The sequence below is a fragment of the Erinaceus europaeus genome, chromosome 9, assembly GCF_950295315.1.
Source record: "Erinaceus europaeus chromosome 9, mEriEur2.1, whole genome shotgun sequence".
NCBI lineage: Eukaryota > Metazoa > Chordata > Mammalia > Eulipotyphla > Erinaceidae > Erinaceus > Erinaceus europaeus.
The window spans coordinates 20,630,065-20,657,344 of record NC_080170.1 but is presented as its reverse complement, the minus strand read 5'-3'; the positions used below and the strand labels follow the sequence as shown (position 1 = coordinate 20,657,344).

Here is a 27,280-nt window from a genome sequence, read left to right as displayed (position 1 = left end):
AGTGGTCCTGGAGTTTTCAGTGGTGGGTGTGGAGAGATTCATGCTTATAGAATTTATACCCCAAATTTGGGGATGTGATGAACCAATGGTAAATTAATAAAAATTTGTTTTTAAAAATCCAACAGGGCTGAGAAGATAGCATAATGATGGTTGTGGACAGACTTTTATGCCTAAGAGCATGTTTCAGAGCAATGCTCTAAAAAAAAAAAGTATATAAAGAGCTGGACATTATAGTCATTGTCGAGTAAAGCCTGAATTTCAAGAGAAATGAGTATTGTTATTCCAGACCACAACCAACAACCTTTGCAAGAAACTGTGTTCCTGGTTGCTGTCTCATTGTTCCGCTCTTCAATAATGCACTCAAATCAAAATAATTGTGTTTCTCACCTTGTTCTGGCCCCCTGGGGGAGGTAATCTGAGGAAGCTCTTCAGAGTTCATTAGTGGTGCTACAGTTTTAAGAAGTTTATCAAACTACAGAAGTGACTAATGGAAGAAGTGGGTTTAAAAGAGAAAGAGAGAGAGAGAATGCTGTATTTCTCCCAGCTCTCTTCTAAAACACTTCACAAGGTGTTCAATATGCAAGAACTTGGAGCTGCTCCCACTTACAAGATGGAAACTTGAGTGGAGTCTGAAATTCCTCCCTGAACTTGGACACTAACTGGCTTAGGTCTTCTTAAGGATAGAAGATCAGGACTTGGGCCCTTTCCATGCCTTATGCTTAAAATAGACCTCGGTGGCCTGAGGCGGTGTGCTGGTTCTTGTCCCCTGGGTGACCCCATTCTGAGGTCCTCTGAGCGCTGCCAGAGTGGGGTTCTAGAGAGTCCTCCCCACTCTCATGTGACCAAAGGCAGATGCAAAGTGAAAGGAGCCACTGTGAGCTCTCTGTGTTGTCTCTGTCATGCCCACATGAAAACTCTAGGACCCCCTGTTGAGGTCAGAATGACTCTGCCGGCTCTGCTGCTGGGGCTGGGGGAGAGACAGGAGGCCTGCGGGCCATCCAACAGCCCAGTCCCACCGCTGGGCACCGGGACCTCCACCCTCTGGTCCTGCGAGTCTCCAATCTCAGCCCACTCTTCCAGCCTGTGGGCCAGTCAGCAGGACACCCAGACTTCCCAGGTGGCCCCATACTCTTCCTCTACCCACAGTTCATCTCTCCTGTCTCCCACGCCTTTTAAATTCTTTAAAAATATTTTATTGATTGATTGATGGGAAAGATAGGAGGAGAGAAAGAACCAGACATCACTCTTGTACATGTGCTGTCAGAGATCGAACTCAAGACTTCATGCTTGAGAGTTCAATGCTGTCTTCACTGCGCCACCTCCTGGACCACCTAAAAGTGAAATTGAACAGTTAAAACCTGGAGTTGGGCGGTAGCGCAGCGGGTTAATCGTACATGGGCAAAGCACAAGGACCAGAGGAAGGATCCCGGTTTGAGCCCCCGGCTCCCTACCTTCAGGGGAGTCACTTCACAAGAGGTGAAGCAGGTCTGCAGTGTCTGCAGTGTCTTTCTCTCCCCCTCTCAGTCTTCCCCTCCTCTCTCCATTTCTCTCTGGCCTATCCAACAATGACGACTTCAGAGACAACAAAAATAATAACTACAACAATAACACCGGCAACAAAAGGGAATTAAAAAAAAAGTTTTGAAAGAAGTGAAATTTTCTGTGGCTCAGTCCGGAGCCAGCTCCCCTTATACCATTACAGTATTAGAAAACATGGCATCTAATTCCCTTCCCCCTTCAGATTAGAAGGACATAGCTAAGGCTGGTCTGTCGGAAGGAGATTACCTTCGGTGGTATGCAGAGTTAAAAGACTTGGCTGGCCCTGAAGCAGAGAGATATCTTCAACAAGCTGCACCTGGATGGTCTTATGCTACTGTAGAAGCCTTGGTGGGAGAAGGCCATTGGGCAAATCTGAACCAACAGCTTAATTATCCTGGAGATACTTATGCTACTATTAATAAAATAGCTATTCAGACATAGAGGAGGCTATCCTCTGGGGCTAATAAGAACTTAGAAATTTCAAAAATTAGATGGGGCTGATGAATCCTATCAAGATTTCATGTCCAGATTAATGCAAACCATAACTAGAATCGTTCATGATCAGGAAGCAGCTCAGATATTAATTAAACAATTGGCTTTTGATAATGTTAATTCTGCTTGCCAAGCCGCCCTAAGACCATACAAAAAGACTGGGACCTTATCTGATTTTATCAGATTGTGTTCGGTATAAGACCTTCCTATTTACAGGGAGTGGCTTTTGCAGCTGCGCTTAAAAGAATAATGCCAGCCCAATTTGCAAATCAAAATGGCAAATGCTTTAAGTGTGGAAGGTTAGGACATTTTGCTAAGAATTGTAAAGAAAGACGCCCCCATGATAATTCCGGAAGAGCCCCGGGTGTGTGTCCTAGATGCCTCGGAAAAGTGGGGGGGGGGATGACACTGGGCTAACAAATGCCGCTCTAAGACCACTGCAGAGGGCAATCCTTTGCCACCTGTACCTTCTGCTACAGGAAACTCCTCATGGGGCCAGTCGCGGCCCTGACAAACAATAAATAGCAACCTCCCCCGCTGACCTCACCCGACTCACTGCTGGGGGTGCTGGGTGAGACTTAATGACCACAACAGCTGTCACTGTTTGCAACAGACAGCTTTGTTAAGAATCCCCTCAACTGTTACCCGTCCCTGCCTGAAAGACACTTTAGACTGTTACTGTGTGGAAGCAGCACAGCTATGGAGGGGCTTATCATTGCCCCTGGAATGATAAGTTTTGATTATGAGGGAAGAATTTTCATTATGCACTCCACTAATAAATCTGTCATTATTATTCCCCAAAGAAAGAAAATTGCTCAACTACTTTTAATCCTTTATAAACAAGAAAATCAGCAGGTTCTTTCTGATCAGCCTAGAGGGAAAAAAAGATTTGGACAGGCTACTCAGGCCTATTGGGTCCAACAGATATCAGGAAAAAAAGACTCATTATAGAATTACAATTTAATAGCCATAAGACAAAAGGACTCGGGAGTTGGGCGTAGGGCAGCGGGTTAAACACACGTGGCGCAAAGCGCAAGGACCAGATAAAGGATCCTGGTTCGAGCCCCAGGCTCCCCATCTGCAGGGGAGTCGCTTCACAGACAGTGAAGCAGGTCTGCAGGTGTCTTTCTCTCCCCCTCTCTGTCTTCCCCTTCCTCTCTCCATTTCTCTCTGTCCTATCCAACAACGACATCAATGAGAACAACAACAATAACAATAACTACAACAACAACAAAAAACAAGGGCAACAAAAAGGGAATAAATAAATATTAAAAAAAGATAAAAGGACTCTTAGACACAGGAGCTGGCTCCACTATTATAGCTGGTAGAAATTGGCCCCTCTCGTGGCCTTTGGTGCAGGCACCTGGGCTGCTACAAGGAATATGAAAGGTGGGTAATCCAGCCCAAAGTGCTAATATCTTGCACTGGAGAGACCCTGATGTCCATACTGGGTATTTTCAGCCCTTCTTTATCCCTTCCTTAATCCAGATGCTTTGGGGCAAGAGGTGCTACAGGCCATGGGAACTTTATTAGTCCTAGTGACCCAACTGATAGAAGATATGATATCTAGAAGATCTAATCCTGTCAATGCCTTGGCCACTCAAGATGCTGTTATACTTCCTGCCTCGCCACCTCAAAACCCTTTATTATGATGGCCACTGGTTGACATACAGATAAGACTAATTAGAAGGTAAACACTCTGATAGGGGTTGATCAGTGGCTGTTAACCAAAGAAAAGTTAGAGACAGCTACTAAGTTGGTTGAGGATCAATTGAGACAAGGGCACGTTGAAAATTCAGTAAGTTCTTGGAATACTCCCATTTTTGTTATAAGAAAGAAAAGCGGCAAGTGGCGACTACTCCAAGATCTTAGGGCAGTTAATAAATGCATGAAAATCATGGGAGCTACCCAGCCAGGTCTCCCTTCCCCCATAGCTATCCCAAAGTGTTATGAAATTATTGCTATAGATCTTTTTAAAAAATATTTATTCATTCCCTTTTGTTGCCCTTGTTTTATTGTTGTTGTTATCAGTTGTTGTTATTGATGTCATCATTGTTGGATAGGACAGAGAGAAATGGAGAGAGGAAGAAAAGACAGAGAGGGGGAGAGAAAAACAGACACCTGCAGACCCGCCTATGAAGTGACTCGCCTGCAGGTGGGGTGCCGGGTGCTTGAACCGGGATCTTTGAGCCGGTCCTTGAGCTTTGCACCACATGTGCTTAACCCTCTGTGCTACCACCCAACTCCCTATTGTTATAGACCTTAAAGATGTATTCTTTACCATTCCATTACACCCAGATGACAGAAAATATTTTGCTTTCAGTCTGCCCTCACCTAATAATCACCTATAAGGTGCTTCCAATAGAGAGTTTTGCCTCAAGGTATGGCTAACAGTCCTATGCCATGCCAAAGGTTTCTGGCTTTGGCTCTTTGAGCTGTAATGCAGAAGTATCCATCTGTCATGATCATTAATTATATGGATGACATTCTGCTGGCAGCTGCCTCCTGGGAAGAGGTACAAACAGCATATGCTGAAATGGATCTTGGTCTTAAAAGGTGGGGGCTAGTCATTGTCCCAGATAAAATACAGACAGGACCTTATTCCTACCTTGGCTACCAGCTACATGGGGCCATAATAAGGCACCAAACGTTAGCATTAGGATAGGCACTCTGACCACTCTAAATGACTTTCAAAAATTGGTGGGAGATATTAACTGGATTCATCTTTCCTTAAAATTAACCACTACTGAGTTACAGTTATGTTTGACATTTATTTTTTTACTTTTTATTTTATTATTTTTTAAAAGAATTTATTTATTATGAGAAAGATAATCAGAGAGAGAGAAAGAACCAGACATCACTCTGGTACATGTGCAGCTGAGGACTGAACTCAGGACCTCATGGTTGAGAATCCAGTGCTTTATCCACTGCATCACCTCCCAGACCATTATTTTTATTTTTTTTAAGATTTTTAAATTTTTTAAATTATTGTTGTAGTTATTATTGTTGTTGTTATTGATATCATCATTGTTGGATAGGACAGAGAGAAATGGAGAGAGGAGGGGAAGACAGGGGGAGAGAAAAGTAGACACCTGCAGACCTGCTTCACCACCTTTGAAGCGACTCGCCTGCAGGTGGGGAGCTGGGGGCTCAAACTGGGATCCTCACACTGGTCCTTGCACTTTGCACCATGTATGTTTAACCTGCTGTGCTACCACCCGACTCCCCACTTTTTGACATTTTAAAAGGAGACCCAGCTCCTACTTCACCTCGAGATTTGACCCCTGAGGCACTAGAGGCCCTTCAAAGGGTTCATGAAGCTATTAACAATGCCTCCATCAACAGATATGGTCAACATGCACCACTACAGCTAGTTATTCTGCCCACAGAACAATACTCTACTGCTGTATTGTCTCAACAAACTGTGTTAGAATGGATCCATTATCCCAAAAGTGCCTACTGGGGGTAGATAGCATAATGGCTATGCAAACAGACCCTCATTCCTGAGGCTCAGTTAAGTCCCAGGTTTAATCCCCCACTCCACCATAAGCCAGAGCTGAACAGTGCTTTGATAAAAAAATGTTTTAAAAAGTACCTATCATAAACATTGTTCCTTATGTGCAGATGTGTTCCTACCTGGTTTCCAGAGGAAGAGAACGGACTTGGCACCTGTCTGCCAAAGATCCAGATGTCACTGCTCACCCGTTCACTGAAAGAGAATTTACATTCCTTTTTTTTTTTAAAGATTTTATTTATTTTATTAATGAGAAAGATAGGAGGAGAGAGAGAAAGAGCCAGAGCTCACTCTGGTACATGTGCTGCCGGGAATTGAACTCAGAACCTCATGGTTGAGAGTCTAGTTCCTTAGCCACTGCACCACCTCCCAGACCATGAGAATTTACATTCCTGTTGGCCACATCTCTAGCTTGAGGCTCTGCACTGGCAGGCTTTTCAGGCCGAACCTTTACTTCATATCCCTCAGATAAACTTCTACAGTTTGCTAAATGGCAACACTTTGTCGTAGACAATTATTCCCCTCGGCCCTTATCTAATGCTTTAACTGTTTTTTTTTTTATTACCTTTATTTATTGGATAGAGACAGCCAGAAATTGAGAGGGTAAGGGAGATAGAGAGGGGGAGAAAAAGAGACAACTGCAGACCTGCTTCACCGCTTATGAAGCTTTCCCCCTGCAGGTGGGGATTGGAGGCTCGAACCTAGATCCTTGAGCACTATAACTAACATGTGTGCTCAACCAGGTGCACCACCACCCGGTCCCTGCTTTAACTGTTTTTACAGATGGTGATAAACATGGATATGCTACAGTGACATCAGACAGAACCTCAATAAAGTTTGACACTTGTCCTCCCCTCAGCGGGCACAGCTTTATGCTGAGGTTATCGCTTTCCATCTGCGTTTCTCAAAACCTATTAACATCTTTGCAGATAGAGGGTATGTGCATCAGGTAGTTCAGACTACTGCTACTGCGCCTATCAGTAATCCTGACGCCCAAGTCCTTCACTTATTTGTTGATTTTACTTCAACAGGCTATCAGAGCCTGGTCACATCCATACTATATCTCCCATATAAGGAGTCATTCAGGTCTTCCTGGCCCACTGACAGAAGGCAGTGCCAGGGTACATGCCATTTTAAGACATGCTTTCACTATGCAAGAAGCTAAAGCATCCCCATGCCCTTCATCATCAAAATTCCAGCTGTCTCCAAAAAACAATTCTCTTTAACCCAAGAACAGGCTCGTCAAACAGTGGAGCAGTGTTTAGATTGCCCTCCTGCTAATGTTCCTTCCTTTGCAGTGAACCCCCGTGGATCCCGTGCTGATCATCTCGTCCAGATGGACATAGCCCATGTGACATCACAACCCATGTGACGTCTTTTGGTAGGTTACAGTATGTGCACGTTTCAGTAGACACTTTCTCTAGTTTCCTTTTTGCTACAGCTCACATTGGAGAAGCGGCTCGAGATATCATCTCCCATTGCCTCTTTTACTTTTTCTCTTTAGGAATTCCCAGGTCCCACAAGACAGATAATGGCTCTGGCTGTACTTCTATTGCTTTCCAGAAACTTTGCTCCCCTTTTTCTATTTCTCATACTACTGGCATTCCTTACCATCCGATAGGGCAGGCGACTGTTGAACATGCTGACCAGACACTGAAGCTGCAGTTACAAAGAGTAAAGGGGGGAGCCTTAGCCCCAGAGGTCACGCCTACTCCTCATAACCTCCTTAACCACTCTCTCTTTACTTTTAATTTTTAAAACTTGGATAAGCAGGGTTTGTCTGCAGCAGAAAGGTTTTGGAACTCACCGGCAGTGCCTTTGTGGCTATGCTGATGGAAGGAAGGACTCTGGACAGTGGAAGGGGCCTGATCCAATCTTGGTTCAGGGCAAAGGACATACCTGTATTTTTCCAAAAAATTATGATTCACCGTGGTCTGGGAGGTGGTGCAATGGATAAAGCATTGGACTCTCAAGCATGAGGTCCTGAGTTCAATCCCCAGCAGCACATGTACCAGAGTGATGTCTGGTTCTTTCTCTTTGTCCTCCTTTCTCATTAATAAATAAAATATTAAAAAGAAAAAAAGATATTTAAAAAAAAATTATGATTCATCTTTTTGGCTTCCTGATCGCTTAGTGAGTAGCTATGAGCTGCCACCCAGCCACCCTGATGATTCCAGAGGTAAAAGACAGGGTCAAGAGAATCCGCCTGGAGGATGCACCCAGCAGAGCCCCACCTTGGCCATCAAAGAAGACCCAGCAGGCAAGTGTCCCCACTTGGGCACAAATCAAGAAGCTGGTTCTACAAGCAGATGACTCAAGTGATGGGGAATAACCCTGGTGACCCCACACTGCTGTTTTTGGCTATGATTTCATTGCTGTCTACACAAGTGAGAACCAAAGGGACTTATTGGGCTTATTACCATAATCCCCCTGCTTTGAACTTTGATACATGGATATCTATGTGTGTAGATATCTTTTCTAGCACTCCTGAGGTTTTGGGAGGGGACTTTGCGGATCATATTCTGCGGGCCCAGACTCAAGTTAATTTCACACAGGCTGTGTCTGGCATCCCTATTTGCCTTAGGTTTGAGACAGGATCCCCCACCCATTTGTGCCTTTATATAGAGCTCATCAGACTGCACAGTTACTTAATCAAGACTGGGATGCAGATAATGAACATAATGTGCTTATTAGCTTTTCCACCTTTCCACCTTCACAAACTGTGGACACTGGCAAGCCTCTCCCTCTGTTCTATAAAGGGTTATCAGCTTGTACAGCATACTGTTCTGGGAGGTATGTTACCTCCATGGATCCTACCATGAGATCCTACCATGTGAAATTATGGTCACGGATGAAATCTTATATGACTGGAGAGGTCTTCGTACTGCCACAGATCTGACTAATATATATAAAGCATCAGGTCGAGTCATCCCATTGGGGATACTGACAAGCTCCTGTTCTGTCTACTAAAGGAGGCACAATCCACCCTGATCTTTGGAGAGTGGCAACAGTGGCCTCTCACATAGTCATTAAGACACAGACTAACAAACATAGGGGGGACACCGTGGACACTGGACACTGGAGTACACAAGAACTTTGAGGTCTGCTTAGAGCCCCCAAGCTGTTTTCTTGCAGGGTTTCCCATTATGACTATATCACAAGTTAATGGATCCACTGAAACCAACATTTACTGTGAGAATCGTACCCTCACTACCTGTCTTCAAGAAGGTCAGCTTGCTGGAATCACCACTATATTTCTGGTGAGACAGCCGCCATTTTTGATGGTACCTGTTCAGACAGAAGGAGAATGGTATTCAGATGCTGGCCTATATGCTTTAGAAAAATTAAAATGGGGAGTCAGGTGGTAGTGCAGCGGGTTAAGCGCACGTGGTGCAAAACTCAAAGACCGGTGTAATGATCCCAGTTCAAGACCCTGGCTCCCCACCTTCAGAGGAGTCACTTCACAGGCACTTCACAGGTGAAGCAGGTCTGCAGGTGTCTATCTTTCTCTCCCCCTCTCTGTCTTCCCCTCCTCTCTCCATTTCTCTCTGTCCTATCCAATAATGACATCAATAACAACAACAATAATAACTACAATAATAAAACAGCAAGGGCAGCAAAAGGGAATAAATAAAGAAAGAAAGAAAAAGAAAAATTAGAATGGTCACTCTCCTGGCCTCGTAGGTTTGTAGGATTATTGATAGCTGGGACATTAGCTTTCTTTTCTCTCCTAACAACTACAGTTGTAGCTACAGTGGCCCTCTCCCAGTCAGTCCATAATGCTCATTATGTAGATAATCTTGCTAGAAATGTATCTATAGCTTTACAAAAACAGTATGATATAGATAGAAAGTTTTTAAAGGGGTCAGGCGGTGGCGCAGTGGGTTAAGCGCATGTGGCGCAAAGCGCAGGGACCGGCATAAGGATCCCGGTTCGAGCCCCTGGCTCCCCACCTGCAGGGGAGTCACTTCACAGGTGGTGAAGCAGGTCAGCAGGTGTCTATCTTTCTCTCCCCCTCTCTGTCTTCCCCTCCTCTCTCCATTTCTCTCTGTCCTAACCAACAACAAACGACATCAACAATGGCAATAATGATAGCCACAGCGAGGCTACAACAACAAGGGCAACAAAAGGGGGAAAAAATGGCCTCCAGGAGCGGTGGATTCATGGTGCAGACACCGAGCCCAGCAATAACCCTGGAGGAAAGAAAAAAAAAACTTTAAAAAAAGAAAGTTTCAAATGCAGCTTATGGCCCTTAGAAATACTGTAGAGTTCCTTGGAGATCAGTTACAAGCTATTCAGGTTCAAATCACTATGGCGTGTCACACAGAATACAAGTGGATTTGTGTCACTCGAGGGGTCTACAAAAAATTGGAAATCAGCTGAGAAAAGATTATAGAAGTCATCTTAATGGTGTCTGGCATGATGCTAACTTCAACTTGGACCTGAGAGAATTACAGCTACAGATTGCTAATATGAAAACTGCTCGCCTGGTGACTTCTCAAATAACTGATGTTGTTGAGAGCCTTGGTGCCAAGCTTCATTCATTTAATCTTTTCCATTAGAGAGCCTCCTTGGGACAAATTGTCATTGGATTGCTTACAAGGCTAATACAGTTACTAATTTTCTTTTGTTTTACCCTAGTCTGCCTCAGACTCCTTAGAGTCCAATGGACAAGAATGAGGACTGAACTTCACCAGCTACACCTTGAACAAAAAAAAGTAAAAAGGGGGAACTGTTGGGGACACTGGATAGAGCACCTCAAAGAAGGCCTGTACAGTTCTTATAGACGAAGTCCAAGAACCTCTTGCTCTTTCCCATGGAGTCAGTCACACAAGTGGTGTAGATATCATTGGCAGACAGACCAAGGTTACTCTGACCTTGAGTGCAGGTTGCAGCTGGGTGAAGGGCAAGTCAACAAAAGTTCCTGTTATGTCTTCCCTACTTCACTGAGTTAAACCTTGGACACTATGCTAACATGTTTTACTGTCTAAGCTGAGAACTAAAATCACTGTTATTGCTTCACTATCTAAGCTGAGCTCTGCTAAGGATCGAGCATCAGATGGTCTATCTGGTCCTTCTGTGCCCTGTCGTCATTATTTTGCCCTCTTCTCCATTCGGATTTCATTCGGATTTCATCAGGACCGGTCACTTATTAATGAGGAAGAGAGAAACTGAGGGTCACTCTGGCACATGCAATGCCAGGGATCGAACTCGGGACTGCATGCTCGAGAAACCATGGCTCTCTCCACTGCTCCACCGCTGGCCACTAATCCCCTTGACTCCATGCTTTCTTCTGTTCAGTGTGGTTAGGCTTCCTGTACCACATCCTGAAACTGCCGTGGAGACGCGCCCCTCCCCCTTTCCCTCTTGCCCAGTCCACCACCATGTCTTCTCAGTGGGGCCCCCCTCCACTCCTTCCAGCGGTTCCCCCAGCTATTCAAGTACATCCTCCTGTCTCTTTTTGGGGGTCCCTCTTCCTCCCACCATGAGGGCCATCCTCAAGTATGACCCCTCACCCCTGAGCTCTCCAGCAGCTTGTCACTCACCACCTGCCCAGCTGTGACTCTCACATGTGCCGTCCCGCCAACCCCGTAAACTCCCTGACTAGCTCTACACCCTGGGACCCTAATATCCTGCTGCCCACCCATACCCCCACTGTCTTGGGGGAATGCCCCAAGCTCCATATTTCTTTTCTTTTTTCTTCTTTCCTTTCTTATTTTTATTTTTAATTAATTAATTTTTTTGCCTCCAGGGTTATTGCTGGGGCTTGGTGTCTGAACTATAAATACACTGCTCCTGGAAGCTATTTTTCCCATTTTTGTTGCCCTTGTTATTGTTGTTATTGTTGTTGTTGTTGTTAGATAGGACAGAAAAATCGAGAGAGGAGAGGAAGACAGAGGGGAGAGAAAGAAAGACACCAGCAGACCTGCTTCACCACTTATGAATTGACCCCCATGCAGATGGGGGGCCGGGGGCTCAAACTGGTATCCTTATGCTGGTACGTGCACTTCAAACTATGTGTGCTACTGCCTGGCCCCCATTTTGATTTATTTATTTAGAATACTGCTCAACTATGGCTTATGGTAGTGCTGGGAATTGAACCTGGGATAGGACTTTGAAGCTTTAGGCACGAGAGTCTCTTTGCATAATCATTATGCAATCTCCCTCACTCAGAACTGATATATATATGTATATATATATATGTATATATATATATACACATATATATATATATACATATATATATGTATATTTTAAATATCTTCCTTTTAAAAAAATATATGTGGTGGGGGTCGGGCAGTGGCGCAGTGGGTTAAGCACATGTGGCACAAAGCACAAGGACCGGCGTAAGAATCCCGGTTTGAGCCCCCGGCTCCCCACCTGCAGGGGAGTCACTTCACAGGCGGTAAAGCAGGTCAGCAGGTGTCTATCTTTCTCTTCCCCTCTCTGTCTTCTCCTCCTCTCTCCATTTCTCTCTGTCCTATCCAACATCGAACAACATCAACAATGGCAATAATAGTAACCACAATGAGGCTACAACAACAAGGGCAACAAAAGGGGGAAAAATGGCCTCCAGGAACAGTGGATTCATGGTGCAGGCACCGAGCCCAGCAATAACCCTGGAGGGGAAAAAAATATATATATATATAGATGGCACTAGCAAATGAACAATGGTCTCATACATGTGCAACACTGCCAGGCACATACAGGGCCAGGAATCAAATTGGAGCCTAAGGCATGCAAGCTCTGTGCTCTGCCAGCTGAGCTACCTCCCAGCCCACCGAATATGCCAGTCATCATTTAAAAGCTAGTAGTATAGGACTGGCCAAATAGCTCATGGATAGCGCACTGCTTTGAGGTTTGAGCCTGGGCCCCACCACACTGAAGGAAACTGGGGTCTCTTTCATTTTGCCTTTGCCTCAATATCTAAATAATTTGGGACTGCTGGTGCCTCAGGCATGAAAGTCTTTTTTTCATAACCAGCATGCTATTTCCCCACCCCTCATCATTTTTAAAAAAAGTTAATGTGTTTTTATTTTATAGGATAAAGACAGAAAGAAATAGAGAGGAAAAGGGGAGATTGAGAAAGAGAGGGGACCAAGTGGTGGCGCACCTACTGAGCACACATGTTACGTTGCACAAGGACCCAGGTTCGACCCCCCAGTTCCCACTTGCAGGGGGAAGCTTTGGGAGTGGTGAAGCAGTGTTGCAGGTGTCTCTGTCTCCCTTCCTATCTCACCCTTCCCTCTTGATTTCTGGCTATCTCTATCCAATAAATTAAAAAGACTTTTTAAAAGAAAGAGAGAGAAAGACAACTGCAGCACTATTTCACCACTTACGAAGCTTTCGTCTCTGCAGGTGGGGCCCAGGGCTTTGAACCTGGGTCCTTTCAAATGTAATCTGTGCAAAGAACAGCGTAAGGATCCCAGTTTGAGCCCCTGGCTCCCCACCTGCAGGGGAGTCGCTTCACAGGCGGTGAAGCAGGTCTTCAGGTGTCTCTTTCTCTCCCCCCTGTCTCCCCCTCCTCTCTCCATTTCTCTCTGTCCTATCCAACAACGACAACATCAATAACAACAACAATAATAACTACAACAATAAAACAAGGGCAACAAAAGGGAATAAATAAATAAATATTTTTAAAAATGTAATCTGTGCACCTAACCATCTGTACCACCTAGCCCCTGCCCTTACCTTTTTTTTTTAATTATCAGACAATCCTAAAGAACCTATATTACTCCTCAAATTTCTTTCTTTCTTTCTTTCTTTCTTTCTTTCTTTCTTTCTTTCTTTTTTGACTCCAGTCAAAAAAAAAAAAAAGAAAGAAAGGGGCTCAGTGTCTGCACTACGAATCCACCCCTGGCGGCCATTTTTTCCCATTGTTGTTGCTGTTATTGTTTTGCTACTATTATTGATGTTGGATAGGACAGAGAGAAGTTGAGAGAGACGGTAGGGAAGACAGAGAGGGGGAAAGAAAGATAGACACCTGCAGACCTGCTTCACTGCTTGTGAAGCGACCCCCCCCCGGGGGGGCTCGAATTAGGATCCTTGAGCCGGTCCTTGAACTTCGTACTATGTGCACTTAACCTGGTGCACTACTGCCTGGCCCCCACTCCCCAAATTTCTACTGGACACTGCCATCTTAAGTGATGACTGAGAGATAGAAAGGAAGTATTTGTGCAAGGAATAGAGCTGTTCCCAGGACCCTGTGTTTATCGGTGAAATTTTGGGCCTTCCTTCCTTCCTTCCTTCCTTCCTTCCTCCCTCCCTCCCTTTCTTCCTTTCTTTCTTTCTTTCTTTCTTTCTTTCTTTCTTTCTTTCTTTCTTTCTTTCTTTCCAATACCATTGTAGCCACACTACCACCGCTTTCTCACATTCTGCCCAGCTGGACAGGCTCTAAATGCACAAGAACCACAGAAACAGGCATCTCCTCTTCAGGAGAGTCTCAGACTGAACATCTACTATTCAGCCAAGGGTGACACACCACCACCACCAAGAACAACAACAATAAAACCCACTGGTATTTCTTGCGCTGGTTTTCCGAGCTGATAGCCTGACCCCCAGCAGCGTCCCCCTGTGCAGGTCACCCATTACTGTCACAGGGGCGACCCAGGGGTCACTGCTCAGTGGGGCAAAGCCAAAGTGCACCCACGAGCTCATTACATAATCCTGGGTGCGGGAGGCCAAGCGTGAGGCCTCCATGGTGGTGGGCAGGCCCCGGCAGGCAGACAGTGTTTGGACAGTGTGTGTGTGTGTGTGTGTGTGTGTGTGTGTGTGTGTGTGTTTGCCGAGAGCCCTTTGTTTGGGAAAAAAAAAAAAAAAAACTAACCAGCTTTTTCTCCCTCCTCCTCCTCCCACCCCCCTTTCTCTCTCTTTTCCGTTTCAAAGGCCTGAGACTGTTGCTGTTGACTTGGTTTTGTAAACTGCCTTGGCCTTGCCTGAGGAAGAAAGAGCCCAGAGTATTCTTTCCCTGTCGGTCACAGTGTTATTTTTGGAGTGGAGGCTCTTAGCCTGATTTCTGTCTAAACCAATTTCTGTGCTTTGTGAGGTTGTGGTCTGGGCTGATCTTTGTGGAGGGAGGCTGCCCGGGTGTGAGCCAAGCTGTTGCCTGGGCTCAATGCCGGGGTGGGGGTTAGGGGCGTGGGGGGAGGCTCAGCACTTGGCATACCATTGCAACAGGCAGCCCAGCGCTGCAGTGAAGTCTATGTTTTTACTATTCCCATTTCAGTGCCATGTTTGGGGTCAAGGTCAAGCTCACACACTCTCCTCCTCTTCCTCCTCCTTCTCCTTTTTTCTGAGCTCTGCTCAGCTCTGGCTTATGGTGGTGCTGGGGACTGAACCTGGGCCTTTGGGTGCCTCTTTTTACATAAATATTATGTTGTCTTCCCAGTTCACATACCCCCCCTTTTTTTCCATTTTATTTATTTTAACTTAATGAGAGAGGGGAAGATACAAAGAAAAAGACAAGAGTACTGCTCAGTTCTGACTTATGGTGGTGCCACGGAATGAACCTGGAACCTCAGAGCCTCAGATATGAGGGTCTTTTTTTTTTTTTTCCTCCAGGGTTATTGCTGGGCTCGGTGCCTGCACCATGAATCCACCACTCCTGGAGGCCATTTTTCCCCCCTTTTATTGCCCTTGTTGTTGTAGCCTTGCTGTGGTTATTATTATTGCCATAGTTGATGTTGTTCGTTGTTGGACAGGACAGAGAGAAATGGAGAGAGGAGGGGAAGACCGAAAGGGGGAGAGAAAGATAGACACCTGCAGACCAGCTTCACCGCCTGTGAAGTGACTCCCCTGCAGGTGTGTGAGGGGGGTCAAACAGGGATCCCTACGCCGGTCCCTGCGCTTTGCGCCACATGCGCTTAACCTACTGCGCCACTGCCAGGCCCCCAAGAGTCTTTTGTATAACCATTATGCTGTCTCTCCTGCCCTACACATCTTTTCTTGGTCCAGGGACTTTCAGTCTCAGCCTCCTGAGAAGAAAGAAAGCTGTGGGTGGAGGGTCTCTGCAGGCTGTTGTGGGAGCAAGTGGTGTGTGGGCACCTGTCACCCATTCAAGCTAAGACTGGGAGTCCCCAGGGGGTTTCTCTGAGGTCCTGTCAGGGACTCCTAGTTCAGAGCATCCCTTTGTGTCACCTGCTGGGTGTCAGACCTCCGAGCACAAGGAGAGGCCACACCACCACACACAATCCCCTTCCACTAGTCCTACTTCTATCATCAATATAGCTTTACTTTCAGCACTTGCAAGATCCCTTGGTTGAGGCCTGGCGCCCGGGAGTGGGTGTGTGTGCTGGCATCCAAGGGTCCCAGGCTGCTGTCCCAGGGGTTGAGGGAGGCGACTTGCGTGCTGCTCTGCCCTGGAGGACTATACATAGCCAGCAAAGCCTCTTACCAGAGCCACCTCCCCGCACCTCACCGCCCACCCTAGACGGGGGCTCGTTCTAAATCCCTTGCAGAGAAGCCGAGACCAGAGCTGCCCGGGGCCTGCCCTGCCTGTCTGTCCTTCCTTGCCGGGTCCCAGGAGCCCCGGGGCGTGGCCAGCATGGTGGACATGGGCGGCCTGGACAACCTGATCGCCAACACGGCCTACCTGCAGGCGCGCAAGACCTCGGACACCGACAGCCGTGAGCTGCAGAGGCGGCGCCGCAGCCTGGCGCTGCCCGGGCCCGAGCACTGCGCCCCCCTCCGCCAGGCGCTGCCCCCCGACTTCCACAGCCTGTGCGAGCAGCAGCCCATCGGCCGCCGCCTGTTCCGGGACTTCGTGAGCAACGAGCCGGCCTACGGCGACACGGCGGCCTTCCTGGAGGAGGCGCAGGCCTGGGAGCTGGCGGAGGAGGGCCCCGCGCGGGCCGAAGCGCTGCGGGCGCTGCTGGGGACCCCGCGCCCCTTCCTCAGCCCCGCACTGGCCGCCCGCTGCCTGGCCGCCGAGGCCGAGGAACTCGGGGAGCTGGTGGCGCCCGCCAAGGCCGAGGCCGTGGCCTTCCTGCAGGGCCGGCCGTTCAGGGCCTTCCTGGGCAGCGCCTTCTACGAGCGCTTCCTGCAGTGGAAGGCCTTGGAGATGCAGCCCGTGTCCGACAAGTACTTCACCGAGTTCCGCGTGCTGGGCAAGGGCGGCTTCGGGGAGGTGAGTGCCCGCCTGCGAAGGACACCACACTCCGGACGGGAGCATCTGCGGAGCCCATGTTGCAGCACGCGACGACCCGGGTTCAAGTCCCGGTCCCCATCTGCAGGGGCAAAGCTTCACAAGTGGTGAAGCAGAGCTGCAGGTTCCTCTCTCTCTCTCTCCCCTTCTCTCTTCACCTTCCCTCTCTATTTTTCTGGCTGTCTCTACCCAATAAAAACCAAACATGGTTAAAAAAACAACTTTTAAAAAGACAAAACACTCATGGGGGGCGGGAGGGGGCTCACCTGTATGGTGTGCTGCTTCGCTGTGTGTGAGCTTGGTCCCAGCCCAGATTCCCACTGCGATGGAGGAGGCTTCTGTGCTGTGGTATCTCTCTCTCTCTCCTCTAGTACATAAAGATGGGAGGGGAGCTGGTTTCTTTGTCTCAGATTCTTTCTCTCTCTCTCTCTCTCTATCTCTGTAGTAAATAAAGATGGGAGGGGAGCAGGCGGTGGTGCACCTGGTTTAAGTGCTCACATTACAGTGCACAAGGACACAGGTTCAAGCCCCTGGTCCCCACCTGCAGGGAAGTGAAGCAGGGCTGCAGGTGTGTCTCTCTGCCTTTCTCTCTCCCTAGCTATCTCCTCCGCCACTCTCAATTTCTCTGTCTCTATCCAATCATAATAAATAAAAATGTTAAAAATATCTTTAAAATATAGATAGTTTTTTTTTCCTGTGTATGGGGTGGGTTGGGCAGCATAATGCTTAGGCAAAAGGACTTTCATGGCTGAGACTCCAAAGGCCCCGGTTTGATCCCCAGCACCACCAGAAGCCAGAGCTGAACAGCTCTCGTGTCTCTCTCCCTCTTTCTCTTTTTCCTCTCTCTGTATCTCTCTCATTAAAATAAAACAAACATCATGTTTGTTTGTTTGTTTTTATCAAAGCACTGCTGAGCTCTGGCTGTTGGCAGAACTGGGGATCAAACCTGAAATCATTCCCATGCAAGTCTTGTGCTCTGCTAGTTTAATATTTCCTCTGCTCCATTCCACCCTCCCTCCTTCCCTTCCTCCCTCCCTTCCTCCCTTCTTCCTTCTCTCTTTCTACAGTTAAACTACCCTAAACATGCTTGATCTCCTCTCGCCTCCTTTCTTCCTCTCTCTTTTTATAAAGATTTTTAAAAATATTTATTTATTCCCTTTTGTTGCCCTTGTTTTTATTGTTGTGGTTATTATTGTTGTTGGTATTGTTCATTGTTGGAGAGGATAGAAAGAACTGGAGAGAGGAGGCAAAGACAGAGAGGGGGAGAGAAAGATAGACACCTGCAGACCTGCTTCACCACCTGTGAAGTGACTCCCCTGCAGGTGGGCAGCCGGGGGTTAGAACCGGGATCCTCACGCTGGCCCTTGGCGCTTAACCCGCTGAGCTACCGCCCGACTCCCAGGACACTTCCACTTTTTAAAATGTATTAATTTTGTGATCTGGGAAGTGGCACAGTAGATTAAGCACTGGACTTAAGCATGAGATCCTCAGTTCAGTCTCTGGCATCACATATACCAGAGTGATTCTCTCTCTCACTCTGATTCTCTCACTCTCCTCCTCTGCTATAAATAAATAAATCTGAAATAAATAGGTTTAAGATGAATAAATCTTTTTAATTAATTAATTAATTTTTCTTCCTTGTTCAACCAGAGTTCTGCTCAGCTCTGGCTTAAAGTAATGGCAGGGACTAAATCTGGGACCTTGAAGCCTCAGGCATGAAAGTGTTTTTGCAGAACTGCTATCCCGTCTCCTTATTATTTTTTCAGATGGGCCAGCATCAGCCTGTCCCCAGCTCTGTCTAGAAGACCCTCCCTGTTTACAGCCTCTCTTTTCTCAGAAGCCAGGGCTGTGTCCCCCCCCTCACCCCAGCCCAGACCCTCCCACCCTCCTCCCTGGCTTCTCCAGCGTTCCTTCCTCATCCTCCCCTCCCCTTTCTCTCTACCCACTCAGGTGTGTGCCGTCCAGGTGAAGAATACGGGGAAGATGTATGCCTGCAAGAAGCTGGACAAGAAGCGGCTGAAGAAGAAGGGCGGGGAGAAGATGGCGCTGCTGGAGAAGGAGATCCTGGAGCAGGTACACAGCCCCTTCATCGTCTCCCTGGCCTACGCCTTCCAGAGCAAGTCCCACCTGTGCCTGGTCATGAGCCTGATGAACGGGGGCGACCTCAAGTTCCACATCTACCACGTGGGCCCTCGGGGCCTGGCCATGGACAGGGTGGTCTTCTACGCGGCACAGATGGCCTGCGGGCTGCTGCACCTGCACTCCCTGGGCATCATCTACCGGGACCTCAAGCCCGAGAACGTGCTCCTGGACCACGGCGGCCACTGCAGGCTGTCCGACCTGGGGCTGGCCGTGCTCATGCAGGAGGACAAGCCCATCACGCAGCGGGTAAGCACCGCTCCCACCACCCTTGCTCCCGGCCTGGATGGAGGGGGGTTACGTAATTCCTCTACCTTCCTATTCCTAAAGCCCTTAAATTGTCCTCTTGACCTGGAGAGCCACCTGAGCGCATGAGCCTAATGAGCTTCGTGGAAGCTCCTTTGTGCCCCTCTCATCCCAGCTGCAAACCGTTTACATCCAGTCTGGAGCTCTGGCTATGGAGTGGTGCTGGGGCTGGAACCTGGCTCAAACCCGTGACCAGGTCCCTGGTGATAGCGCTGTACTATCTCCCGGCCCCTTTTATGTGCTAGAAAGTCTATTTATTATTTTTATGTATTTAAGATTATATTTAGTTATTAACACGAGAGAGAGAGAGAGAGAGAGAGAAATGAAAATTCTGTAATATAGCTCAAAAGTAACCAAAAAACGAGACCTGAGGCCACGTGGAGGGCAGGGAGTTACATTTATTTTATGTTAACAGGTTGTAGGCTGATTCCTACCAGACCTGCATGTTTGTCCTGCAGCACACAGCTTTTATCGGTTTCAAACTGGGCGTGGCACAAGCTGATTGGTTAGAAACAAAGTCCATCAAGGTGCTGACAATAAAGGTGAGGGCAGGTTGGCTACCATCAGAGCCCGCCACTTGGAGCTGCCACTGGGATGCTGGGATGTGGAAGTGGGCATCCACCAGGAGCCCTGAGATTTTTCATTTCAAGGGGAGAACCAGAGCATTCACTCCAGCACATGGGATACCCAGCATTGAACTCAGGACCTCATGCTTACAACTACAGCACCCTACTCACTGTGCTGCCTCCTGGGTCCCTATTTTCATTTTTAAAAAATATTCTGATTGGGCAGGAGAAATAGAATAATGGTTATGCAAAAAGACTTTCGTGTCATGCCTGACTCTCCAAAGGCCCAGGTTCAATCCCCAGCACCAGCATAAAAGAGAGCTAAGTAGTGCTCTGGTAACAACAACAAAAGTGTGTGTGTGTGTGTGTGTGTGTGTGTAATCATTTTTAATATTTTATTTATCTATCAGATAAAGACACAAAGAAATTGAAAGGGAAAAGGAAGCGTGAGGTGGAGAGACACCCGTAGCACTGTTTCACCACCACTCAGGAAGCTTGCCTGCTTGAGATAGGAGCCAGTGACTTGAACCAGAATCCTTGCACACACTAACCATGTGTACTCAACCTGTGTGCCACTGCCCAGCCCCCTTTTATTTATTTATTTATTTATTTATTTTAGATAAAGACAAAGGGAGACCACCGAAGCTCCCTTAAACATTGTGGGGGCAGACTTGAAACTGGGTGGTACACAGAGCATAACAGTACACACAGCAAGTGAGCTACTTTGCCCGCCCAGGTTTATTTAATACTTAATGAGCAAGAGAGCTATAGCATCGCTCAGACACATGTGATCCAGGGGTTGCAATGCAGAGTCTCCTTCTTGAGAGTCCAAAGCCTTATCCACTGTACCACCTCTAGAGATGCTAGATTTCCATTACTTTATTTATTTATTTATTCCCTTTGTTGCCCTTGTTGTTTTCTTGTTGTAGTTATTATTGTTGTTATTGATGTCATTGTTGCTGGATAGGACAGAGAGAAATGGAGAGAGGGAGGGGAAGACAGAGAGGGGGAGAGAAAGATAGACACCTGCAGACCTGCTTCACTGCCTGTGAAGCAACTCCCCTGCAGGTGGGGATCCAGGGGCTTGAACTGGGATCCTTATGTGGTCCTTGCACTTTGTGCCACCTACGCTTAACCCACTGTGCTACTGCCCAACTCCCCCATTACTTTACTTTTTACCTCTTCTTTCTTTTCTTTTCCACCAAAGTTATCAGTTATCTCAGTGTCTGCACAACAAATCCACCACTCTTGGTAGACATCCCTCCCATTTTCTTTTTCTTTTTCCTTTTTTTTTTTTTGCCTCCAGGGTTGTTTCTGGGGTTCAGTGCCTGCACTACGAATCAGCTGCTCCTGGAGGCCATTTTTCCCATTTTGTTGCCTTTGTTGTTGTCATTACTGTTATTGTTGCCACTGCTGTTGTTATTGTTGGGTAGGAGAGGAGAAATGGAGAGAGGAGGGGAAGACAGAGAGGGGGAGAGAAAGACAGACACCTGCAGATCTGCTTCACTGCCTGTGAAGCGACCCCCCTGCAGGTGGGGAGCCGGGGGCTCAAACTGGAATCCTGATGCTGGTCCTTGCGCTTTGTGGTCCTTGAGCTTCCTCCCATGTGTGCTTAACCCGCTGCACTCCCTGTCTTTAATGTCCTATCCAACAATAGCAATAATAACAACTACAACAAGGGCAGCAAAAATGGGGAAAATGGCCTCCAGGAGCAGTGGATTCATAGTTCAGGCACCAAGCCCCAACAATAACTCTGGAGGCAAAAAAAAAAAAAAGAAAGAAAGAAAGATTTCAGCAGCATCTCATCAAAAGTTCAAACCACAGTGGGGATCGAAAAAGATGGGTCATTGTACTTGTACAGTAAGTTGTGTAGTGACAAGCAATGGCTGGCATGTGATTAGCAGCCACATGCAGTCATCTCTGTGGTTTTAGTCTTTTTTCCATGTGTTGCAAAGATGTCTGCAGTAGTCCAAGCCATTGGACCCAAGTTCCAGGAGAAGAAAGGAAAGGAGTGAGGACAGGAAAGTCCCTGTCATTTCCTATTAATTGCAATTCTTTCACATATATTTAGTCATGTTCCTTCCCCACCCACCACTCACTCTGTTGAAATTGCATAGGAGGAACAAAAAGTGACGTATTCCTAGAACTCCTGTGTGCACTAGTCACTGACACTCAAGGTTTGGTGTTAAGACCTGGCCATAGAGCAGGCCTGGTTCCAGAACACTGTGATCAAGCTAAAGCGTCACAATGAAGAAAGTCACATGAGTGTAGACAGTTATGATGGGGTGGCGCAGTGGATACAGCACTGGACTCTCAAGCATGAAGCCCCTAGTTAAGTCCCTGACATGGTATGTGCCAAAGTGGTGCTCTGCTTTTCTTTCTCTTCCTCTTTCATAAATAAAACCTTGTCGGGCTAGCGACGTGCGAGAGAGATGATCCAGGAACCGAGCTTGTGGTGGCAAGGCCATTCAATTCTTTATTCATTTTAACGCCCCAGAGTTGGCAGTAGCACACCTGGTTAAGACACGTGGCGGAAACTGCAATGGCCAGCATCAGCCTCCCAGTCTGCTTGCCTGCCTCTCCAGGCCGGAAAAGGGAAGAGACAAATCAGAAACGGAAGTGGCTTGACAATACCATACATGGTTAGGAAAGGGGTGGAGAAAGGGGAAAGGGTCTGGGAAAGGTAGGGGCTTCTTAGGAAGGAGGCCTTAAGTCATTTGTTAGACAAAGCAGAAGATTGATATGTAGATAATAAAAGGAGGAGCAATAGTATCAAGGAATGCAGGGTGGAGCAGGGGGAGCTGGCTTAATGTTTTAAGGAATGCTGTGCTCCTGGAGGCAGAAAAATGCAGGGTGTTTTGTGAGGCAGGGAGTCTGATATGACGTGGCAATCCTTTGTGGTTCCTGTGTCCCCCTCGCTCAACCTCTCAGCAGAGAGACTAACAGGACAGACACACCCCTCAGGTCAAACCCTGCCACGCTCTACCACATCTTCACAATTTCCTCTCTCTCTTTCCCATAAGGTAAAGACACTTCCTGGGTAGCAGTGACTAATAAAAACCATATAGCACAAGTTACTAGGTGACTATATTTAAAAAAAAAGTAGGGAGGGGCGGGCAGCAGCACACTGGGCTAAGCACACATAGTGCAAAGCACAAGGACCTACTCAAGTATCCTGGTTCAAGCCCCCAGCTCCCCACCTGCAGGGGGGTCGCTTCACAAGTGGTGAAGCAGGCTTGCAGGTGTCTATCTTTCTCTCCCCCTCTCACCCTTCCCCCCCACCCCACAGAGGAAATGATAGTGATAGGGATTCAGAAATCAAGTGTATTAAAATGAGTATATTTGCTATATATGTTTATATAGCTCCTATAATTTGATACATATATTTGTCAATGAGGAAGAGCAAGAACCAGAACGTCACTGTAGGATGAACTCACTACCTCATACTTGGAAGGCCCATGCTTTGTCCCCTGTGCTACCTCCCTCCCAGGCTCAGAAACTAAGGTGTTTTTTTTTTTAATTAATTTTTGTCTTTTGAAATTTTTATTCTTAAATAGAAACAGAAAGGCAGGGAATGAAAGAAAAGATAGCACTGTATCTTCCTTGAATGTAGGGGCCAGGGTCACCCTTGTGTGGCATGCCTGGCAAAGCCACGCACTATCCAAGTGAATGATTTTGCTGAACCAGAAACCAAAGTGTTTTTGTTTGTTTGTTTGTTTTTGTCGCCAGGGTTATTGCTGGGGCTTGGTGCCAGCACTAGGAAATCTACTGCTCTTGGAGGCCATTTTTTCTATTTTATTAGATAGGACAGAGAGAAATTGAGAAGGGAGGGAAAGACAGAGAGGGAGAGAAAGACAACTGTAGCTCTGCTTCACCTCTTGTGAAGCATCCCCCCCTGCAGGTAGGGAGATAGGGGCTCGAACCAGGATCTTTACGCAGGTCCTTGTGCTTTGTACTATGTGCGTTTAACTGTGCTCTACTGCCAGTCCCCTCCCCCCCAAAGTGTTTTTTGTTTGTATGTTTTTTTTTCCTTTCTATTGTTATTTGACAGGACAGAGACATTGAGAAGGAAAGAGAGACGGGGAGAGAGAAAGACCTGCTTCACCACTCATGAAGCATTCCCCCTGTAGGTATGGAGTGGGGGCTCGACCTGGGTTCTTCCACACCCTGATATGTGTGTTTAACTGGGTGAGCCACTGCCAGGCCCACATTTTTAGTGATTTTTTTTTTTTTTTTAAGAGTATTGCTTAGCTTTGACATGGGCTGGTGTCAGTGACTGAACTGGGACCTCCAGGACTCAGGCATGAAAAGCTTTTTTGCATAACAAGTATACTGTCTCCCTGTCACTTTGGTGCAGCAGGGCACGGAGGAGAGAGGAAAAGAGGATGCAGAGCGGAGAGGGAACACAATTCTTTATTCGCGCGGCACCTCAGGGTTGGGGTGAGAGCGCAGCGGTTTGGGCCATGTGGAGCTAGCCAAAAATGGTGCACCACCCTTCCATCACTAAGGTAAAAAACAGGCAAGAGAGTGGGGGGGCGGAAGTAGGAGGGCTTTTTATAGGGCAACAGCCAGGAGTGACGTGTCAGGACAGGATTGGTTGGGAAAGGCACTTGAGAATACCATATTAACTCGTGGGAAGTGGCATAGCCTGAGGGGACATCTGCACAGCATCTCCTTACCTAGAAATCAAGTTTTTTTTTTACAGACCTTTAGCTTTGGAATGATTGAGCAGTTGAATCCATACTAGAAGTGGGTGCTTTTATTGTGTGTGGCACTAGCAATTCTCACCTACGCCAGAGTGAATGTGAGCTGAATGAGAAGCCAGACAGGTCTCTATAGAGTCAGAATTGTTAAATTAAGTTCTGTAGACCTTTGCCCTTGAATGAGATTCCCTGGAGTGTGGGTAGGGACAGAGGATAGGATAACCTTTTACTCCTTTGGTGATATTATGCTGTAGGGAGAAAATAATTTTAAAGATGTAATTGGAGGGCTGTTGAGATAGCCCACTTGGATAGTGCCCTGTTTTGTCATGTGTATGAACAAGGCTTGAGCCTGGCCCCTGTGAAATTGACTCAAAAATCTCTATGCAGAAATGACTGATAACTCAAAAACTCAAGCCTGGTTTTCTGAGATGCCCAGAATGGCTGATCACCAACATATAGCCTGAACGGGGACTGTGTATACTGCCTCGTCGACCATGGGTCTTTGCTGTTTATTAGTTCCAAGATACATCAAAGGCATTCTACAACAGCTTACATTAGCAAAGGGGCTCTCATACCCGAGTATCCAAAGTCCCAGGTTCAATCACCACCAGAAGCCACAGTTGAGGAGCGCTCTGGTAAAATAATAAATGAATAAATAAATAATCTACATAGGGCAGTGCCACTAATAAAGGGTAATAAAACCATAAAAGTCTCTTCTAACTAACATCCTTTGTTGTAAGATCTTTCCAAATAAGCACTCCTGAGGGAATCTCAGAAAATTTATGACTGAAATTTATGGCAAGTCAGTATCCCCTGTTTACATCAAGTATCTACGGGCTGTGGCCTGGAGCTTTGACATCCATTGGCACCTGACAAACAGTGTTTGAGAAGTTACAGATCCCTGCCAGTCATGCAGAATAATTAGGCTGTGTGTTGCACAAGCCTGTGGCAAGTACAAGCCTGGCGTAATGAGATTAACTTACCCGGACATTTCCTGTTTCTCTACAGGCATCCACCACACTGAAGGAAGCTTTGGTATTGTGGTCTCTTTCAGTACCTAAAAAAGAAAAAAGAGAAAAAAATGTAATTAGGGTTCTTAATCCATTAACTTGGAGTTAATCAAAAGAGAATTTATGAGTGGGAGAGATAGCATAATGGTTATGCAAAGACTCTCATGCCTGAGGCTGCAAGGCCCCAGGTTCTGTTCATAGACACACACACACACCACCACCACCACCACCACCACCATCATAAACCAGACCTGAGCAGGGCTCTAGGGAAAAAACATAACAAAAAACTTGCGGGCCTGACATAATCACTTGAGCCCTTTAATAAGGATTAGAGACTAGAGACAGCAGATCAGACATAGGAAGTACATGAGGGCTTTAGCTTTGAAGACTGAGGAAGAGGGATATAGGTGCTGCTAAGAGCTTAGTGCTGCTGGGGGTGGGCTCTCCCTTCCCCACCTTCCCTCCTTTCCCTCCTTCCTCCCTCCCCCACGAGCAGAGAGGAGCATCAGCTTTACAGCCCTAGTGAACAAAATCACATATACCTGGAGGAGGATCTGAGGCTCCAGATTCAGGGGGGGGGGAAAGCATGTGTACTGGAGGGATGCTCTGGCTTCTGGCTCTCATGTGAGATGATCTCCTATCAAATAAACAAAACAGAACTTGGGCCAGTTTTAGTGCCTGAGGCTTCAACATTCCAGGTTCAAGTCTTAGCATCACCATAAGCTAGAGCTGAGCAGTGCTCTGGAAAAAGAGAGAGAGAGAGAGAGAGAGAGAGAGAGAGAGAGAGAGAAGAAAAAGAAAGGAAGGAAGGAAAGAAGAGAAAAGCAGAGGGGGTCGGGCGGTGGCGCAGTGGGTTAAGCGCATGTGGCGCAAAGCACATCCCGGTTCGAGCTCCCAGCTCCCCACCTACAGGGGAGTCGCTTCACAGGCGGTGAAGCAGGTCTGCAGGTGTCTGTCTTTCTCTCCACCTCTCTGTCTTCTCTTCTTTCCATTTATCTCTGTCCTATCCAACAACGAACAGCATCAACAATGGCAATAATAATAAATAACCACAAGGAGGTTGCAACAACAAGGGCAACAAAAAAGGGGGAAAAAATGGCCTCCAGGAGTGGTGGATTCATGGTGCAGGCACCGAGCCCAGCAATAACCCTGGAGGGAAAAAAAAAAAGAGAGAGAGAGAGAAAAGCAGAAAGAAACAGGAAAATGAAGCCTGGGTGACTTGGATAGTGCTTTGCTTTGTCATGTAGATGACCCAGGTTAGAGGCTGACCCAAAGCACACAGAAGGAAGTTTTGGCACTATTGTCTTTCTCTCTCTGCTTCTCTAATTAAAATGATAATTTTGGGGAGTTAAGTGTAGGTGGCGCAAAGTGCAAGAACATGCGGAAGGATCCTGGTTCGAGCCTCAGTCTCCCCACCTGCAGGGGAGTCACTTCACAGGTGGTAAAGCAGGTCTGCAGGTGTCTTTCTCCCCCTCTCTGTCTCCCCCTCCTCTCTTCATTTCTCTCTGTCCTATCCAACAGTGACGACATCAATAACAACAATAATAACTACAACAAGAAAACAACAAGGGCAACAAAAGGGAATAAATATTTTTTTAATGATAATTTGGGGCAGAGGTTGATAGCATAATGATTATTCAAAGAGACTTTTATGCCTGAGACTCTGAAGTCCCAGGTTCAGTCCTTCTCATCACTAGAAACCAGTGCTCTGGTAAAAAGAAAGAAAGAAAAAAAAATTTGTAGACGTGGAAAATGTAGGAAAAAAAACAATGATAAATAAAACTTAAAAAAAAAGAAGTCTGGAGCCAGAGAGATGGCCCAGTGGGCATGGCACTTGCCTTGCCATGTTTCCAGCCCAGATTTGAGCC

General features: G+C 46.9%; 1 protein-coding gene and 1 long non-coding RNA gene across 2 annotated transcripts in view; one reads left to right on the top strand and one right to left on the bottom strand.

The window, feature by feature from the left end:
- Positions 1-1,170: 1,170 nt before the first annotated feature.
- Positions 1,171-26,441, bottom strand: LOC132540357 (uncharacterized). The gene is made up of 5 exons (XR_009551518.1): positions 26,319-26,441; positions 25,955-26,049; positions 25,386-25,459; positions 24,978-25,034; positions 1,171-1,331 (listed from the first exon to the last, which is right to left on the bottom strand). It is a non-coding gene; the product is annotated as an uncharacterized LOC132540357 (long non-coding RNA).
- GRK7 (G protein-coupled receptor kinase 7) overlaps positions 15,445-27,280 on the top strand; it is a 42,985-nt gene continuing 31,149 nt past the window's right edge. The window contains exons 1-2 of the mRNA XM_007529934.2: positions 15,445-16,670; positions 18,639-19,076. Of these exons, the coding sequence (XP_007529996.1) occupies positions 16,089-16,670; positions 18,639-19,076 (1,020 nt within the window). The 5' untranslated portion in view covers positions 15,445-16,088. The remainder of the gene's footprint in view (positions 16,671-18,638; positions 19,077-27,280) is intronic.